The following is a 15,193-nucleotide window of genomic DNA, read 5'->3' as shown; positions in this document are numbered from 1 at the left end:
TTAGTAACAAGTGAATGAGTTTTTATACTAAGAAGAAGCAGTTAGGGAGCTCATCAGGAAGTGAAATATCAATTGAACACTTGCCATGAGAAAATAGCATTAATCTGTTGTGGCCCTTGCTTGGGCTTGGACCAGTTATCAGAATAAGATAACCCTTCTTAAAATCTGCATGTTGCATATAAAAATATTTAGAGGTCACACCTTCTTTTTAAAAAAAATAATTATGGAAAATTTAATTTCAGGTAAATGAACTGACTGAAAGTTGTACCGAGTTGGAAGTCAAACTAAGTAACACTGAACAGAAGATTTCTGAATTACAGGAAGAATTTACCATGGAAAGGAACAAGCTGGCTGAACAAATACAACTTCTTCAAGAACAGTCAGAAAACAACAAAGTTAGTTACTGCATGAGTAATTGATATTTCTGTGTTCAAGGCCAGATTCTCAACTATTGTAAATGTGTGGAGATCAACAGAGCTGTACTAATGTACAATATCTGAGGTTCTCACTTCCGAGTTTCAGAAAATTTAATATTCTGTCTGAGATAGAATGATGATTAGTAAATCCTTTTTTCCTCTTAGCTTCTACTGAAATGCTGATTTCTTGAGGAGTAGAGGCCGCAGGTCCTCTAGAAAGCTTTTAGTGACAAGAATTCTTCTCTACTGCAGGCATTCCATCCTCATGCTGAGGATACTGGATAAAAATGTAATATTTCTCAAGTTCTTTTTAAAAAGTAAACTTTCATGAAAAAGTCAAGAAAAAATTATGACTTTTTAAGTTGTTTATATTTAGTTCTCTCTCTGTTGTCTTACCATCTAGATGTCTTGTTTATTTGTGTAAAATACTACGTGTTTAAATAAGTTTAAGTGAGCTTCTTACCTGCTAATGTTACTTACAAAAATTTCTAACCATGTCCTTGTTTCTGTTGCAGCATTGAGGATTTTGAGTGGGAAAAGAAACAAGATTTCTGCAACGTTCAGAAATTCTATACAGAAATATATATATTTTTTTTGCCCAGCTGTTCAAAATGTACAGTCATAAAAGTGGATAGAAACAAAAATGCTTAGAAGGTTTCATCATCTTTAAGTTTGTAAGAGAAGTGGCTCTTAATCTCTGAAATCACTTTCAGAGGAAACAAACATACATTCAGAAAGATAAATTTTGGGTTTAGCAGTGTGGTATGGTTTAACAGTGTTGGCAAGCTTACACTCAGCATATCCCTCACATTAAAATGTTTATTTTTAGGAGACCCATCTTTGTATCCTGCCCTGCTTTTTTGTGTTCAGCTGTGATTATGGTCTATTTATCCACTGTTAAATGCATTTTTCTTACCGAGCTGGTTTTTTGCATTCAAAGATGTTTCAGATGTAGAGTCAAACAGTTTAATAGGTAAACTAATTCTCCATTTATAAAATTCTAAATACCAAAGAATGTGCTATTTCTGTTTATAGATTCAGCTGCATCTGACTATGTCAGAAAAAAATGAACTGAGTAAGAGTTTGGGCATGATTCAGAAAGAGTTACAAGAAAAAGAGAGTGAAATAGTAAGAGAAATATCAGAATATCAAGACAAACTTCATCAAGCAGAGAAAGATCACCAGGCTGCTCTGACGGAGGTAAACCGAAAGGTAAATCAGACAATGGGACAGATGGTGCTGTGCATCTCTATCTCAATTTTTAATGTTTATGTATTTTATAAAACTTTTGCAGATAAAATTGCAAGGGAAACTATCTTTGGTATCAATATTTCTAAAATATAAAGACTGACTGAGTTCTGAAATAAATTCATCTTTTACTATTAGCTATATGGAAAAGGTGAATTTACTTCAGAACTCAGTCAGTGTTAAGTACATATAGTTTTACTAGGACTATACACATGAAGAAGAAAGAGCAACAGTATATTTCAATAAGCAGTTCCTAGTCAAGGAAAAGGCTAGTTAAGTGGGAATGGTGAGGAAAGATTAACCACTAAAGAATATAAGGTCAAATATGTTTGAAATGCATTTACTTCAGCCATAATCTTCTACAGAAAAGTTGTATGTCTCTATGAATATGTACTGGGACCAGGAGGACATAGATAAGCAATTTGCTATAATTATATCTTAATAATTTTCATTCCTATGAATTTAAAGTATATATTAAAGTATAAAATAATATATAATAATATATAATATATATTATAATATATAAGTATATATTAAAGTATATAGGCAATGTGCCCTTGTGGCCAAGAAGGCTGATGGTATCCTGGGGTGCATTAGGAACAGTGTTGCCAGCAGGTCGAGGGAGGTGATTCTCCCCCTCTACTCAGCCCTGGTGAGGCCACATCTGGAGTACTGCGTCCAGTTCTGGGCTCCCCAGTACAAGAGAGACATGGCACTGCTGGAGCAAGTCCAGCAGAGGACTATGAAGATGATTAGGGACTGGAGCATCTCCCCTATGAGGAAGGGCTGAGAGAGCTGGGCCTGTTTAGCCTGGAGAAGAGAAGGCTGAGGGGGGATCTTATCAATGTCTACAAATATCTGAAGGGAGGGTGTCAAGAGGATGGGGCCAGACTTTTCAGTGGTGCCCAGCGACAGGACGTGAGGCAACGGGCACAAACTGAAACACAGGAAGTTCCATCTGAATATGAGGAAAAACTTCTTTACTGTGAGGGTGACAGAGCACTGGAACAGGTTGCCCAGAGAGGTTGTGGAGTCTCCTTCTCTGGAGATATTCAAAACACGCCTGGATGCAATCCTGTGCAATGTGCTCTAGGTGACCCTGCTTGAGCAGGGGGGTTGGACTTAGACAATCTCCAGAGGTGTCTTCCAACCTCAACCATTTTGTGATTCTGTGATTTAAAAGCAAGTTACAGTAAAACATAAGGCCTTTCTAATGGTAGAATTCTTAGAGGCAAGATTCTGGTACACTAAATGTACCAGGCAGTTGTAAGGCAGTTACTTAAGGCAGTTACTCCTCAAAGCATATGAAGCAAATTTGCTATGGAATTCCTGTAGGCTGTAATATGATCTTAAGTATATCTTCAAAATTTAATTCTTTGTCCTTTTTTAGTATCACAGTAATTAGGCACGTTTTCTTTCTCTAGAATGAAGTAGAAATTCAGGCTTGTCAAGATAAAATGAATTCATTGGAGCACTTTATCAGTTCACAAAAAGTGGAAATTGAGCATTTGAAGTCAAATAAAGAGGAATTAAATAATTTTCTTAAAGAAGCTAATCAGACCTTAGGAGAACTCCAAAAAATTAAGGTAAGAAAAATTCATACAATTATTGCTAATTATATCAGATACAAGGTACAGTGCAGCAAAATAAATGCAGGATTGGGAACCAGTGCTCCAAAGCTTTTGTTTGACTTTGCATTGGCCTTTGTTTCACTAGTGAAAATGTAGAGCATGCAGAAAACACCGTTACTATTGATCTACATTAGAAAAATTCTGTTATGCATACCATGACCAAGATCACCTATAATTGGTTTATGTGATACTAAACACAGTAGTCTAGTGTCTACACTGAATATTGCAACTTCATTATAATGTCGTTAGAATGCACTCAAAATGACTTTGCAGTGCCTGTGTTTTCTTTTTGTAAATTACTTTGAAGATGAAAGATACCATGTTCTGTCTCTAGCATTAGTCTTGATACTTGACTTCTGAGTCTCGAGAGTTTATCAATTCCATCTTATATAGAATTCTCATCAAAATTATTAACTAGTGCAATTCTCTATTTGTCAAAAGTTTTCTCATTGATGATAGAATATGAGCTTTGCATACTGTGAACAACTGATAGCTCAGAACAACTGACGTGTGCTCTAGTAGCAGAGGTGAAGCTTAACTGTTCATATAACTGGATTTCTGTTTATTAATTTTCTGTACATTTTTCTCATCTATGTTTTTTGTCCTGCTTCTGTCTGTGATTGATTGCTAGCTCCAATTCTGTGCTCTCACTTTGGGAATAAGTGCCTCTCTAAAAGCACTCTTGAAGAAACATAATAGTTTCAATATACTGTCAAGTAAACTTTGAATTGCAATACATTCACCTGGCACATCCGAAGTTCTTTATTCCATCGTGCTCTACATTGTGGTGTTATATTATTCTCTGTAATATCAACAGTCCAATGATGTGTGCCAGGGACAGAACACAGTACCCACAGTACTGCAGACACAGAAGGCAGGGCTTCCAGCTGTGCTCGCCCTGTGGTATTTGCACACAGGTTGGCACCAGACCTGGCAAGCAGGGAGCAGCCCCCAATAGTGGTAGTGGATAGAAAGGAATGATCTGCTGCTGCTCAGAAGAGTATTTTTATGCTGCTATTTAGAGTTCAGAGCAGGCCTGGGTTATCTTGCCTCTGCAGTACTAAGATGCATTAGGGACATAAGGACTAGTGAGTCTCAGACTAGGAGAGAATACTTTAAAATTTAGAGTATTGCTTTGAAATTTGTTACCTGGAAAGCAGTGCTTTCCTGTGCCATGTCCACGAAGTGGTAACAGGTAGAAAAGGGACTGCTGTGTCAGACCTCACAGAGCTCTCTCAAGGGTAGGATGCTAGTTTTGACATCAGTAATCTGAATATTCATAATTTGCTGTAGAGAATAAAAGTCTCTCTATTGGTATTTGAATTCTTGTTTTTCTCTGCTAAGTTAATCTACATGTATATACCTTTCTAGAAAGATGACTTTAATGTTTCTCCAGGTAAGAGGCTGCTAAAATTAAGTCGAACAGAAACAAGCAAATAAGTATACATTACAATTGTGGTCTACAATTAATATTGCATAACAGTTACAGTTCCATCTGACAGTGTAATGCTTAGATGGAAGAATTATGTTTCCAGTGTTATAACTACATCTTTTATTTTGTAGGCTGACAATATTAACAGTATAGTTGAACTAAAGAAAGAAAATGAATTTGCTCGTAGTAAAGTGCAGCTGTGGATGAAATCCTGTAAACAGATGGAACAGGAAAAGGAAATGTTGCAGAAACAAATAGTGGAACGTGATGAGCTATTAAAGAAGAAAAATCTAAGTATGTCAAAGTATAAGAAAAAATGTAATTGAATCTTGATTCAGTTACAGTGGTTGTCACTGTAACTGAATCTTAATGCTTTCTTAAGAATACATTATTTTGTAAAAATTTTTTTCCTAAAATGTACATTTGAGCATGCAGCTCTAAAACAGAGGAGAAAGATTCTTAACTGGTATGAAAAAGTGCAACTACAAATATGTGTCAGTCAGACCTTTTGAGAATCTAATGCAACTTCTTCTTAAATATCAGAGGCTGCTCTAGGTTATGAATATATATATTTTAATGTTACATTTTTGTGGCTAAAAGTGACTTTAGGAAGAAGTGGAATTTTTTATAACAACAAAGGTTTGTGTACTTTTTTTTATCATGTTCCCTCAAGATCTGTGTGATTCTCATGCTTTGCTGTTTCTTTTGTGGGTCATCTCATGAGACAAAATGCACTGTCCAGGAGGTCTGTTAATATATTGTAAAATAAAGTTAAGGATACAAAGCTGAGCATTCAGAAGTTAAAAAATGACAGAGAAAATGTTTGCCTGTGCACTGGTCAATAGCTCTTTCCAAATTTTGTATGATTGTTTCCTATTCAATAAATATATTATTATAGAACATGAGGAAATACTTTTTCACTGTGAGGGTGACAGAGCACTGGAACAGGCTGCCCAGAGAGGTTGTGGAGTCTCCTTCTCTGGAGATATTCAAAACCCGCCTGGACGCAATCCTGTGCAATGTGCTCTAGGTGACCCTGCTTGAGCAGGGGGGTTGGACTAGCTGATCTCCAGAGGTCCCTTCCAACCTCAGCGATTCTGTGATTCTGTGATAGGTAACATACTACTGATTTTGACATTACCTCTTTTTTATTTATTTATTATGGTTGCACAGTTGTAGAACATATATAATTAATTAACACTTGTTTGATCCTTGCATTATAAATTCCTGTATATACATCTTCTTTTAAATAACTTATATCAGTAATGATAACTTTGCTTTAAAGGTGCTGATGAGAATGCTATCACAGAAGAAACTAGGTTAAAACTGGAAGAATTACAGGAATCTGTAGAAGTGAAAACCAGAGAGGCAGATGAGAACTTGGAGAAATACTGCTCTCTAATTGTTAAATATTATAAGCTAGAAGAAGCAAATGAGATGTTAAAAACACAAGTCACTCTGTTGAGTGGTCAGCTGAAACAGCCAACAAGTGATGCGGTGAGCGGTCCTTTGCTGAATTCAGATAACTTGGTACCTGTTAATGATCAGTCAGTCAAGGGGATGAAGTCAGATGAAGATACTACTAAGCTTTCAAGTAAAAGGCAGAGATATGAAGACACCAGGAAAGCCAATGGAGAACCAAGATCCCCTATGCCAGAGGCTTTATCAAAAAAGAAAAGGAAGGATGATCTCTATCAAAATTTGCTTGCACAGGAGAACATGGACTATGAGGTAGCTGGACTTCCAGAAGTGGTGAAAAAAGGTATTTATAATTTTTTTTATAAAGGAGAATGTTTTCTGAGCATAGAGTTTTTTTATTTCTTTGTTTTGCTGGATTAGTTTTACTCTAAGTCAATTTTTGACTCTGCAAACATTTGTGGTGACAAAGATGGGAGCAGGCACTGGGAGTGAGCGCGTTCCCCTCTTCCCACGGTAGTGTCAGTTTAGGCCAATTTAGTGTTTGTGGAACTGTGCTGGTAGTTTTTTGTGATACATTTACATTGGTTTAGTCAGTATCATTTTGCAAAGATACAAATGGTATTGGCAGTCACAACTTTGTGGTTTCTTGTGATGTATGCATTAGACACTAAAGCACACGATATGTAACAGCAACAAAGTTGGTTGCTAGATCAAGACTTGCTCTAGTCATTTAAAAATATTCTTTGAACTAGTAATCGAAACTTAAAGGAGAACAGCTATGGAGCAGATTTACTCTTAAAAAGTCAAAAGATAGGAATACTAAAATACTGTGCTGTGTACTGTGCTGTGATGGAGTCACATTTGTTCCTTTCCTAGTCCTGCAGTTTCTTCAATATTATTCCTTACTAGTTCAAAGAGGAAGTTAATAGTATATCCACATCTTCATGAAAGTTCAGTTTTATTCTGCTATTAATGCAGTGAAATTAGGTAGCCTGGTATTCCATAGAAGGATTCACTGAAGCAAAAAGTCATCGAGAAGGTTGCACAGATCAGGGCTTGAACAGTATACTGTATGTTCAAATGCCCATTAAGTGACCCTTTGTAATAAATAAAACTGCAGTTATTCAGGGACCAGCCGTGGAGGTGCTGAATCTCCTCAACTTTAATGATCATTCCCAGAAGTCAGGATTTTTTAGCTTACACACTGTTTGCATTTCCTTTTCTTATCACCGTTAATTCTTTTCTGGAAATTTATCTATTCTGAGGACTTACTTGCTAGTTAATGTTTGAGATCTAGGCTGAATATAGAGATAGTAGATTCTAAACCAGTTAGTATACTTCTACACAGAGAAAAATATGAAAATCAAAAATATCATGTCACGGAATTGTGCTCTGATTGAATTGTAGTAAAAAAGTAGATATATTTTAAAATGGAAATTATTCTCCAGATAATTGTGTACCTTTAAAGAAAAAAAAAACAAACAAAAACTTTTACTTGAAAAACTTTGGTATAGAATTACTGTTGTACTCTGTCTCTATTGTCTTTGAGTATGCATATGAATTTTGAAATACACAAGATCTGCACAATAATCTTTTTGATCCATTTTCTTCAATAGAGTAAATTATTTATTTTAATGAGCTATTTTTAATCCCTGTCTTGAAAACAAAAGAAGAGATATGCTTATTTGAGAAACAGTGTAATTTAGTGAGCTCTTTTTAATAGAAGCTGTTTATTTTTCAGGGTTTGCTGATATTCCTGCTGAAAAGGTTAGCCCTTATATTTTACGTAGAACAACCCTAAATCTAAGGACAGATCCTCGTCTGGCTTCCCAAAGCGAGAAATTGTTTTTGCCTACACAAGATGTAAAAGAAAGCAGATCAGATTATCTTGGTGAGCTCTCTCATCCAACAGCTGGTGGCAGCAAATCACAAAAGGTGACTTTTAAAAAAATTATCTGTGTATGAAAACCATAAGGAAATGTACTATATGATTCATCTTGCCAAGTAGGTTTGAGGATATATCATCGTTCTTTAAATTTCTCAGAAATACAGTGAAGGTGAGATCATAAATACTGAATAACTAAAAATAGCAGAGGTCTGGACTACACTAGGAACCTAAAAATTGTTCCTGTGATGTAATCTGTGACTTCACAGTGTAACCCATTTGGAAATGTAAATGAAATACAGGTAGATTTTAAAATTGATGTAATTGATATTAAAGAGCAAATATTCTTTATACTGCAGTTTCTTAGGTTTTAGAAACTGTAAAAAGCAAGAAAGAAACCTCTGGAAATCAAAGTTGAGGCCAAAATTTTTCTACTAACAACTTTTCATGGAATTCCAGATTCTAAATGTTTACATTTACAGATATTTGAGAGGCCATTGAACATCTAAATTGGGAACATTTAGATGGTGAAGGACTAGACTTTAATGTTGGTGTTTACCAGATTTTGAGGCTAAAATAAAATAATATATCAAACAAATAAATAATATAATTATAAATAAATAAAATAAATACTGCTGAATTTTGAAGGTTTTGAAGGCTGATTTTTATTAAAAAAGGTTGGTTAATGAAGCTTGTGTTAACTTTGCAAGTGTCTTCAGTCACAGGACACACTGCTGAATATTTCACAGTACTTCAGAACAAGACACTCTTTCTAAGCTAATGCAAATACTTCCCAGACTATACAAAGCTTCTCCAACTTCAGGATAGAAATAAACCTTTTGTTGTCTGATATCTTTTCCAAAGTTGTTATCCACATTGTTTAAAGTTGAGCAATAAGATTTTGAGAGTGCTTATTATATACTGATACTTCTTTACAGGAGGGTTGCCAGGGGTTGCCCGTTTGCCAGGTTCCACAAAAGCATTCCTTTGGTGATCAGTGGAGTCTACCACAGAGCCAAAAGAGAAGCCATAAAGTAACAGAGTACTACTTTTGTCATTTTGGTTGTTTTTAATGAAATATTTGGGGTCAGCACACGAAGTATGCTCTTGATTGTCAACAAGATCCACATAGTTTCATGGATTTATAGATTTGGAGGCCAGAGAGCACAATTTAATGACCAGTTGGATCACAGCCCATAATTTTTGAGATATAGCACTAGGAAATCCATATTTTAAAGTGATACTGAATCCACTACATCCATGCATGTTGTTTCAAGGGTTAATTATCCCAACTTGTCAAAATTTGCTGCTTCTTACAGACAGTGATTGGAGATCTGTGTTTTATTACTGTTTCATTAAGTGGTGCCTATAAATTTTATTTACACTCATTTATATATGTTTTGCTGTAACTTTAGAAACAAATGGAGCATGTTACTTGTAAAGAAACTCAGCAGTGGAAAAAGGAAGCCTTAGCCACAAAAAGTTACTAAGTAATCATCTGTCAGCATGCTACAGGCTTATTGTAGGCTCTCAATGACCATAATCAAGGTTACAGCAAATAACAAGTAGTCGGTAATAAATTGTTTTTAATACAACTGGGGGAGGGATTTCCCAAATAGTTTTTCTCTTTGCCTAAGCTGGTATTGTCTAGGCCTAAGAACAGGCTGCTCCTTACCTTCAACTATAAACTATATTCACTAAAGGAGAATATAGTAGAAATAAAGGTTTCAGGGCTGTTTTTTCCCCCAACTGTAAATATGCAGAAGTCTTCAGTTCCAGGAATTTGGGCCCTTCTTCTCTTTTGGACATTACTGAATATGGCTGTTTGTTTTATTTCAAGAAGACGTACATCTGAGAATCTTCAGAGGAACTGTTTATAGTATTGTTTCATCGTTTGTTGAAACCATCAAAACATGTTGTTTCATGCTTTATATTAAAACAGTATATTGTGTGTCTTATTTTAAAAGTAAAATAAGCCTTGTTTCCTTCTCTTCCCTGACAGCTACTTATATGTACTTCATTTAAGACAGCCAGTTTCAAATTGTTGAAAAATTTTCAAGATGTTTAAAATGTGCCCTCCATCATTTTCTTATGCAAATTTATTCTCTTTTGTATGTGATCTGTAGAATTAAAATTGAGTGCTTTGACTGCACATCAGTTAAAATGGGAAAGCAGTGGTTTCTGCCCAGTTGTCAGCAAAAAAGTGACAACTATGTTTTATGTTTGCAAAATATGTACAGGGCATTTCATAATGAAGTAGCAAAATTAAATGAAAATCTCAATATGCAATACCTAATATGTTAGTAAGAAGACTAAGAGTACTGTCTGTTCCTGGTTTAGCTTTTTCCTGCTCCTAGCAAATAGCTTGCCAAATGTGTAGCATATATTCAATCTTATTCTGTGCCCAAAACACTGATTTAAAGTCTCACTGTATTGTATAATCAAAGTGATAAATGTCTTCAAAATACTTTGTTTTTAATTTTTATGTATAGGTTTTTGCAAATTCACAACACTAGGTCTTTTGCAGCAAGTCTTTTGACCTACTGCAGAAAGCTAACAAGGTTTTCCATTACCAGCTAACCAACAAGATGTTTGTGTTTGTGTTACAGGTAAATGATGAGCAGCAGTCCCAAGGAGGAACAGCTCTTCCAGTAAAGAAGTCTACTTCAAGATCACCACTTTGCACATATAAGCAATGCACAAAAACTGTTTCTGATAATACTAGTGAGAGTCAAATGGTGCACAAAGCCAAAAATTCCCTAAATGCAGAAACACTACCTGAGCAACATGAACAAGAAAACTGTAAGGTGCAGTAAATACATGCGGACTTAATCTCAACTCAAAATAACTGACGGTCAAAAACTGGCTTCTCAAATAAATATCAAAACAATATAGTGGGCACCATTTTCTCTTATCAAATGATTAACAGTATATTGGTTCTGCAAATCTTCTTGAATATTTACTAATCACTAAAACTTGTGGAATGATAATTAAGGAACAGATAGGTAATATAATTAATTTTCTGTAGAATTGTCTCTAAATAATTCTTCAAAAATGTGTTGAAAAATTGAACCAGGAGAAAAAGTAAACTACACATTGCATTGTTGCCATCCCTTCTGTGTACAGATATTGCATTACATTTCCAAAATAAATGATTCTCAATTTGCTGCACAAAAGATGATCTACAGATGGAAAATGAAATTTACCTGTGTATCTGTAAAAATATTAGGCAAACACTATTGGATGATAGAAAAACTAGGCACCAACTTTATCTGTAACTGTAAAAACAAATATATAACCAGATATAAATTGCATCCAGTGTACAGGTATAGTGCACTCTGTCTTGGTGTCCTTTCTTTCCAGATGGAATAACATTGTGCAAAGAGGGAGGAGACCTGGTCCACACTAATCCAGAGAGGACCATTGTTTTTCCCTGAAACTAAGCATCTATCAATCCATCTCTTGGTACTTCTTGGTATGCACTCCCTTTGGGCATAGCTTAAGGTCTTACAGCTTTAATCTTTACCTCTTCAAAATGGCCCTTGGTGAACTAGTAATCTCCAGCAAACTGGGGCTGGCAACCAGGATACCTGGCTGGAAACTACACCATAACAAACAGTGCTAGCTATACCAGTAATGGCTCTTTGCTGAGTGTCTACAGGAAGTCTTCTCCTTCACCCTGACAATTCTTGGCCTCAAACTTGTCACTTTATATGAAATTCATTGCAGATAACTGATTTACAACTGCTATAACAAGAGTAAATATGTTAGAGAAATGGTCAGGTGTCAAGAAAATTCTGGGTATGAAGTCTTGAGTTAGCCCCTTTTCATCCAAAAAAAATCCTATTTGAGATCCCAAAAGAAAGTAGAGGTAAGAGTGACTCACCTGGAAATGGCATCTAAAATTATGGTATCATCAGTATAAATAAATAACTCTGTCTTGTTCGTGGTTGTGCACTTGAATTTAGGATGATTCATTACAAATAAGCTCACCATGACAAGCTTGTGCGTGTTCATTTAAAAGGTCTAACTGGGCTTGCTCAGTGGCCCAGAGATATTCTACGTGAGAGAAAAGGGTTACGTCAACTAAATTAGCTGTTATCCAACTAAACAGAAACTACTTTTCCAATAACTCATATGGCTCATGCTCTCCTACCCCAGCCAGGTATTAGAAAAATCAAGCTCCTGTACATGAGCAGCAGTGCCCTAAGACTTCAAGTTGCACTGCAGAGAGAGGCATTTTCATGTTACTTTTGTGTCAGAAGATCTAGTTTCCCCTTTCAACAGAAGTGGATAACATTTTTTACTCCTCGAAAGAGATTTCTTAGTTTAAGTGAAAGAAAATGATTTTATTCTAAGTTAAGCTTTTAAAGTCCAACAAGTATCTCCCTAATGACACAAAGATAATATTATAGTCAAAATTCAGTCAGTTTTACACTCAGTAGAGTGGTTTTCTCTGTTACATATATGCACACCTTGCCCATTCCATTTGAACACAGTTTATGAGAACAGCAAATTAATCTGCTCATTGGTCAGATCTTTAAAGACATTCAGCTTTTGTCCCAAATGAGTCTAACAGAATAACACAAACTAAAGTATTTCATATAGTTAAAATGAACAAAAACCTTGTACACAAGCTGTGTTTCAGGACTACATGTGTCTATGGTTGGGGTCAGGTCAATAGATCTTGTGACTTTTTCTAATGCTTCTCTAGTTGTTTGCTCACTAAAGTATTAGGTAATTAAAACAATCCTTGTGGCACTATGCCTGGAGACATCTTCCAGGAAAACTGAAGGAGACCCATCTTAAATATTGCATCTTGATTGCCCTGTCTTCTGCCAGTATACCAACAAATCTGCTCACAGAAGTTAAATATTTCAGATAGGGTTTTGTGTCTTCAAATTATTTGGGGATCCTGTGTGAAATTGTAGCAATTTAAAAAAAATAATTTTAAAGCAACTCTTTTGATGGAAGTATGAATGTGAAAGCATATTGGTAATAGATGATAGAAATAATACAGAAGTGTTTTATTTATCCCCAAACTTTGTTTTTCTTTTTTAATATGATGCCTTGAAAAGTGTCCCACTTGGAGAAAAGTCTGAAAAAGTATCTTTAGAAATCCATCTGATCTTAACCAGAAAAAACTGAAACAACTGTATTGTAATAAAGTAAATAAATATCACCACTACAAGAAATGATTGAGACTACAGTAATTATATATTTTCCTACTTTGCCATGTTTGTATTTCATAAGGATTTAGATTTTGGTAAGTGAAACATAAATTTTGAAAGATCAAAATACCTATTTATTATTTTCAGTTACTCGTATGTACTGTAGTACTATCTAATCTTAGTTTCTGGTATACCAGTTAATAAAGATAAGATATTCAAGAAATCTTAAATTACATAGGTTAATACCTAAATGACTTGAAAATGGGACTTTGCAAACCAGTGAGACTTGGGGTTACAATTCATTTAGGTTTCTGAAAACTGTATCTAAAACTTAATTTCCAACCTATCAGTAAATCAAGTGTGTGGCAGGATAACATAAAAATGTCTAATCAGAATTCACAGTAGGAAGATTGCAAAGAAAGCGTTTCGTCAGTGTCAGCTATCAGTAGCAAATGAGAGGATACTTGCATCTGGCTTTTTATTTTAATGTGTGAAAATCCCTGTAAAAATGCCATTTTTGGTGCTCTGGTATTGTCCTTAGCATGTTAACCTGCTTGTTGCCATAGTGATACTATGTTATGGCACAGGAAGATGCATTTCTTCCTCATTTGCCCGTTTGCCCAAGTTTTACATTGTAATTGGTGTTTATATAATCTAGTTTGCTGTCCTAACTAATTTTGAATGCTCTCTGAAATGCGAAAAATGGTAGGCTAAAAGCATGTTGCAGCAATGCTGGTATCATTTTGTCACATGCTGTTACAGCTGATGGGAAGGTCTAGTTGATTTGTGATGTTCAGCTCTTTCTTCAGGCTTTGAACTATCCTTCTCATTTTTACCTAGTAATGAAAGAAAAACATAAAATGAAATTTTTTTGGCTGCTGCTCTTCTGGGATTATTATTAAGAACAAAGGTTTAAATTGATCTCTTATACTTCAGAATTTAAAATGTTCCCAGGTCAGATCCTGCCCTGACTTCTGCAGCTCACTCAACCGCTGCAATGAATAGGATTCCCCAGGCCTCAAATGGGCTGCGCAGGAGCAATATGGCAGTGGCAGGCCTGAGTCAGCCCTGCACTTCCCATGGCGTAGCTACAGTCTAATCAACTACTATTTGGGCAGAGTGTATACAAATTTTTTTCAAAAAAAAAAAAGTCCCTCAGTAGGACTAAATGCCATTTACTGGACCTCAGTCTGTGCTGCTTTCTGAGGAGTGAGCGCTCAGAGGGGGCCCTACATTGCACTGTACTTGCACTGTTGGGTCCAGCACTGCTGTCACTAATGCTTGTTGGCTCCCGGCAAGCTCGCTCTGAGGAGCTTGCCAGTCCAGGAATGACTGGCGACAGGGAAGGATGGAGCTGAAAGAAGAAACACGTTCTCACTATCCTGCTTAATATACTGATGTGCCCTACAATTGATGTTAATTAATATACTTTAAATAGAAGAATAAAAATACCAGGTGCAGCTGTTGCAAATCCAAATCTGTCTAGTCTCAGACATGCATGTAATCTTATACTACCCTAAAACCTAGATGGTAATGCCAGAGAGAAGTGCTACGTACATCTAACAGGGTTTTTTTTGTACTATACATTGCAAATGAGTTCCTTTTACGCATGGAAACAAAGCTGAACAACAGAAACACTCCGTACAACAGAGAAAGTAGTATCACTCCATAGTGCAGATGCCACCTCTTTTTGGTGGGAACACTCCACATTTGTCCCAGAAGTGGTTTCAGCTGCCTGATCTTTGCTCCTGCTGTTTGGGACTTCAGCTGTCTAATCTTTAAAATGGCTCCACTTCCCTCTGCTTTTAACACCTTGTCCTAAATAGCCACAAATTACATTATGACTACCAATAATTTTCTGCAAAAAACAGTAGTTTCAAAACAGCTGTCTAAACTTTCTAAAGATGTTGACAAATGAATACTTAGTAGACTACTATGAAAGTGGATTCCAATAGCAATATTTTAATATTTTAAAATCTTCGTAAAATCTA

At 35.7% G+C, this 15,193-nt stretch overlaps 1 protein-coding gene and 1 pseudogene across 1 annotated transcript in view; one reads left to right on the top strand and one right to left on the bottom strand.

The window, feature by feature from the left end:
• Nucleotides 1-13,226, top strand: part of CENPF (centromere protein F) — a 44,183-nt gene extending 30,957 nt beyond the window's left edge. The window contains exons 14-20 of the mRNA XM_013949736.2: nucleotides 243-395; nucleotides 1,452-1,628; nucleotides 3,089-3,250; nucleotides 4,859-5,021; nucleotides 6,013-6,489; nucleotides 7,888-8,081; nucleotides 10,641-13,226. Coding sequence (XP_013805190.2) covers nucleotides 243-395; nucleotides 1,452-1,628; nucleotides 3,089-3,250; nucleotides 4,859-5,021; nucleotides 6,013-6,489; nucleotides 7,888-8,081; nucleotides 10,641-10,847 — 1,533 coding nt within the window. The 3' untranslated portion in view covers nucleotides 10,848-13,226. The remainder of the gene's footprint in view (nucleotides 1-242; nucleotides 396-1,451; nucleotides 1,629-3,088; nucleotides 3,251-4,858; nucleotides 5,022-6,012; nucleotides 6,490-7,887; nucleotides 8,082-10,640) is intronic.
• A 55-nt stretch (nucleotides 13,227-13,281) lies between these two features.
• The window catches only part of LOC106490436 (spermatogenesis-associated protein 7 homolog), a 40,880-nt pseudogene continuing 38,968 nt past the window's right edge, over nucleotides 13,282-15,193 (bottom strand).

Source organism: Apteryx mantelli, chromosome 3, assembly GCF_036417845.1.
Source record: "Apteryx mantelli isolate bAptMan1 chromosome 3, bAptMan1.hap1, whole genome shotgun sequence".
Classification (NCBI taxonomy): domain Eukaryota; kingdom Metazoa; phylum Chordata; class Aves; order Apterygiformes; family Apterygidae; genus Apteryx; species Apteryx mantelli.
This window is presented reverse-complemented; position numbering and strand designations above follow the sequence as displayed.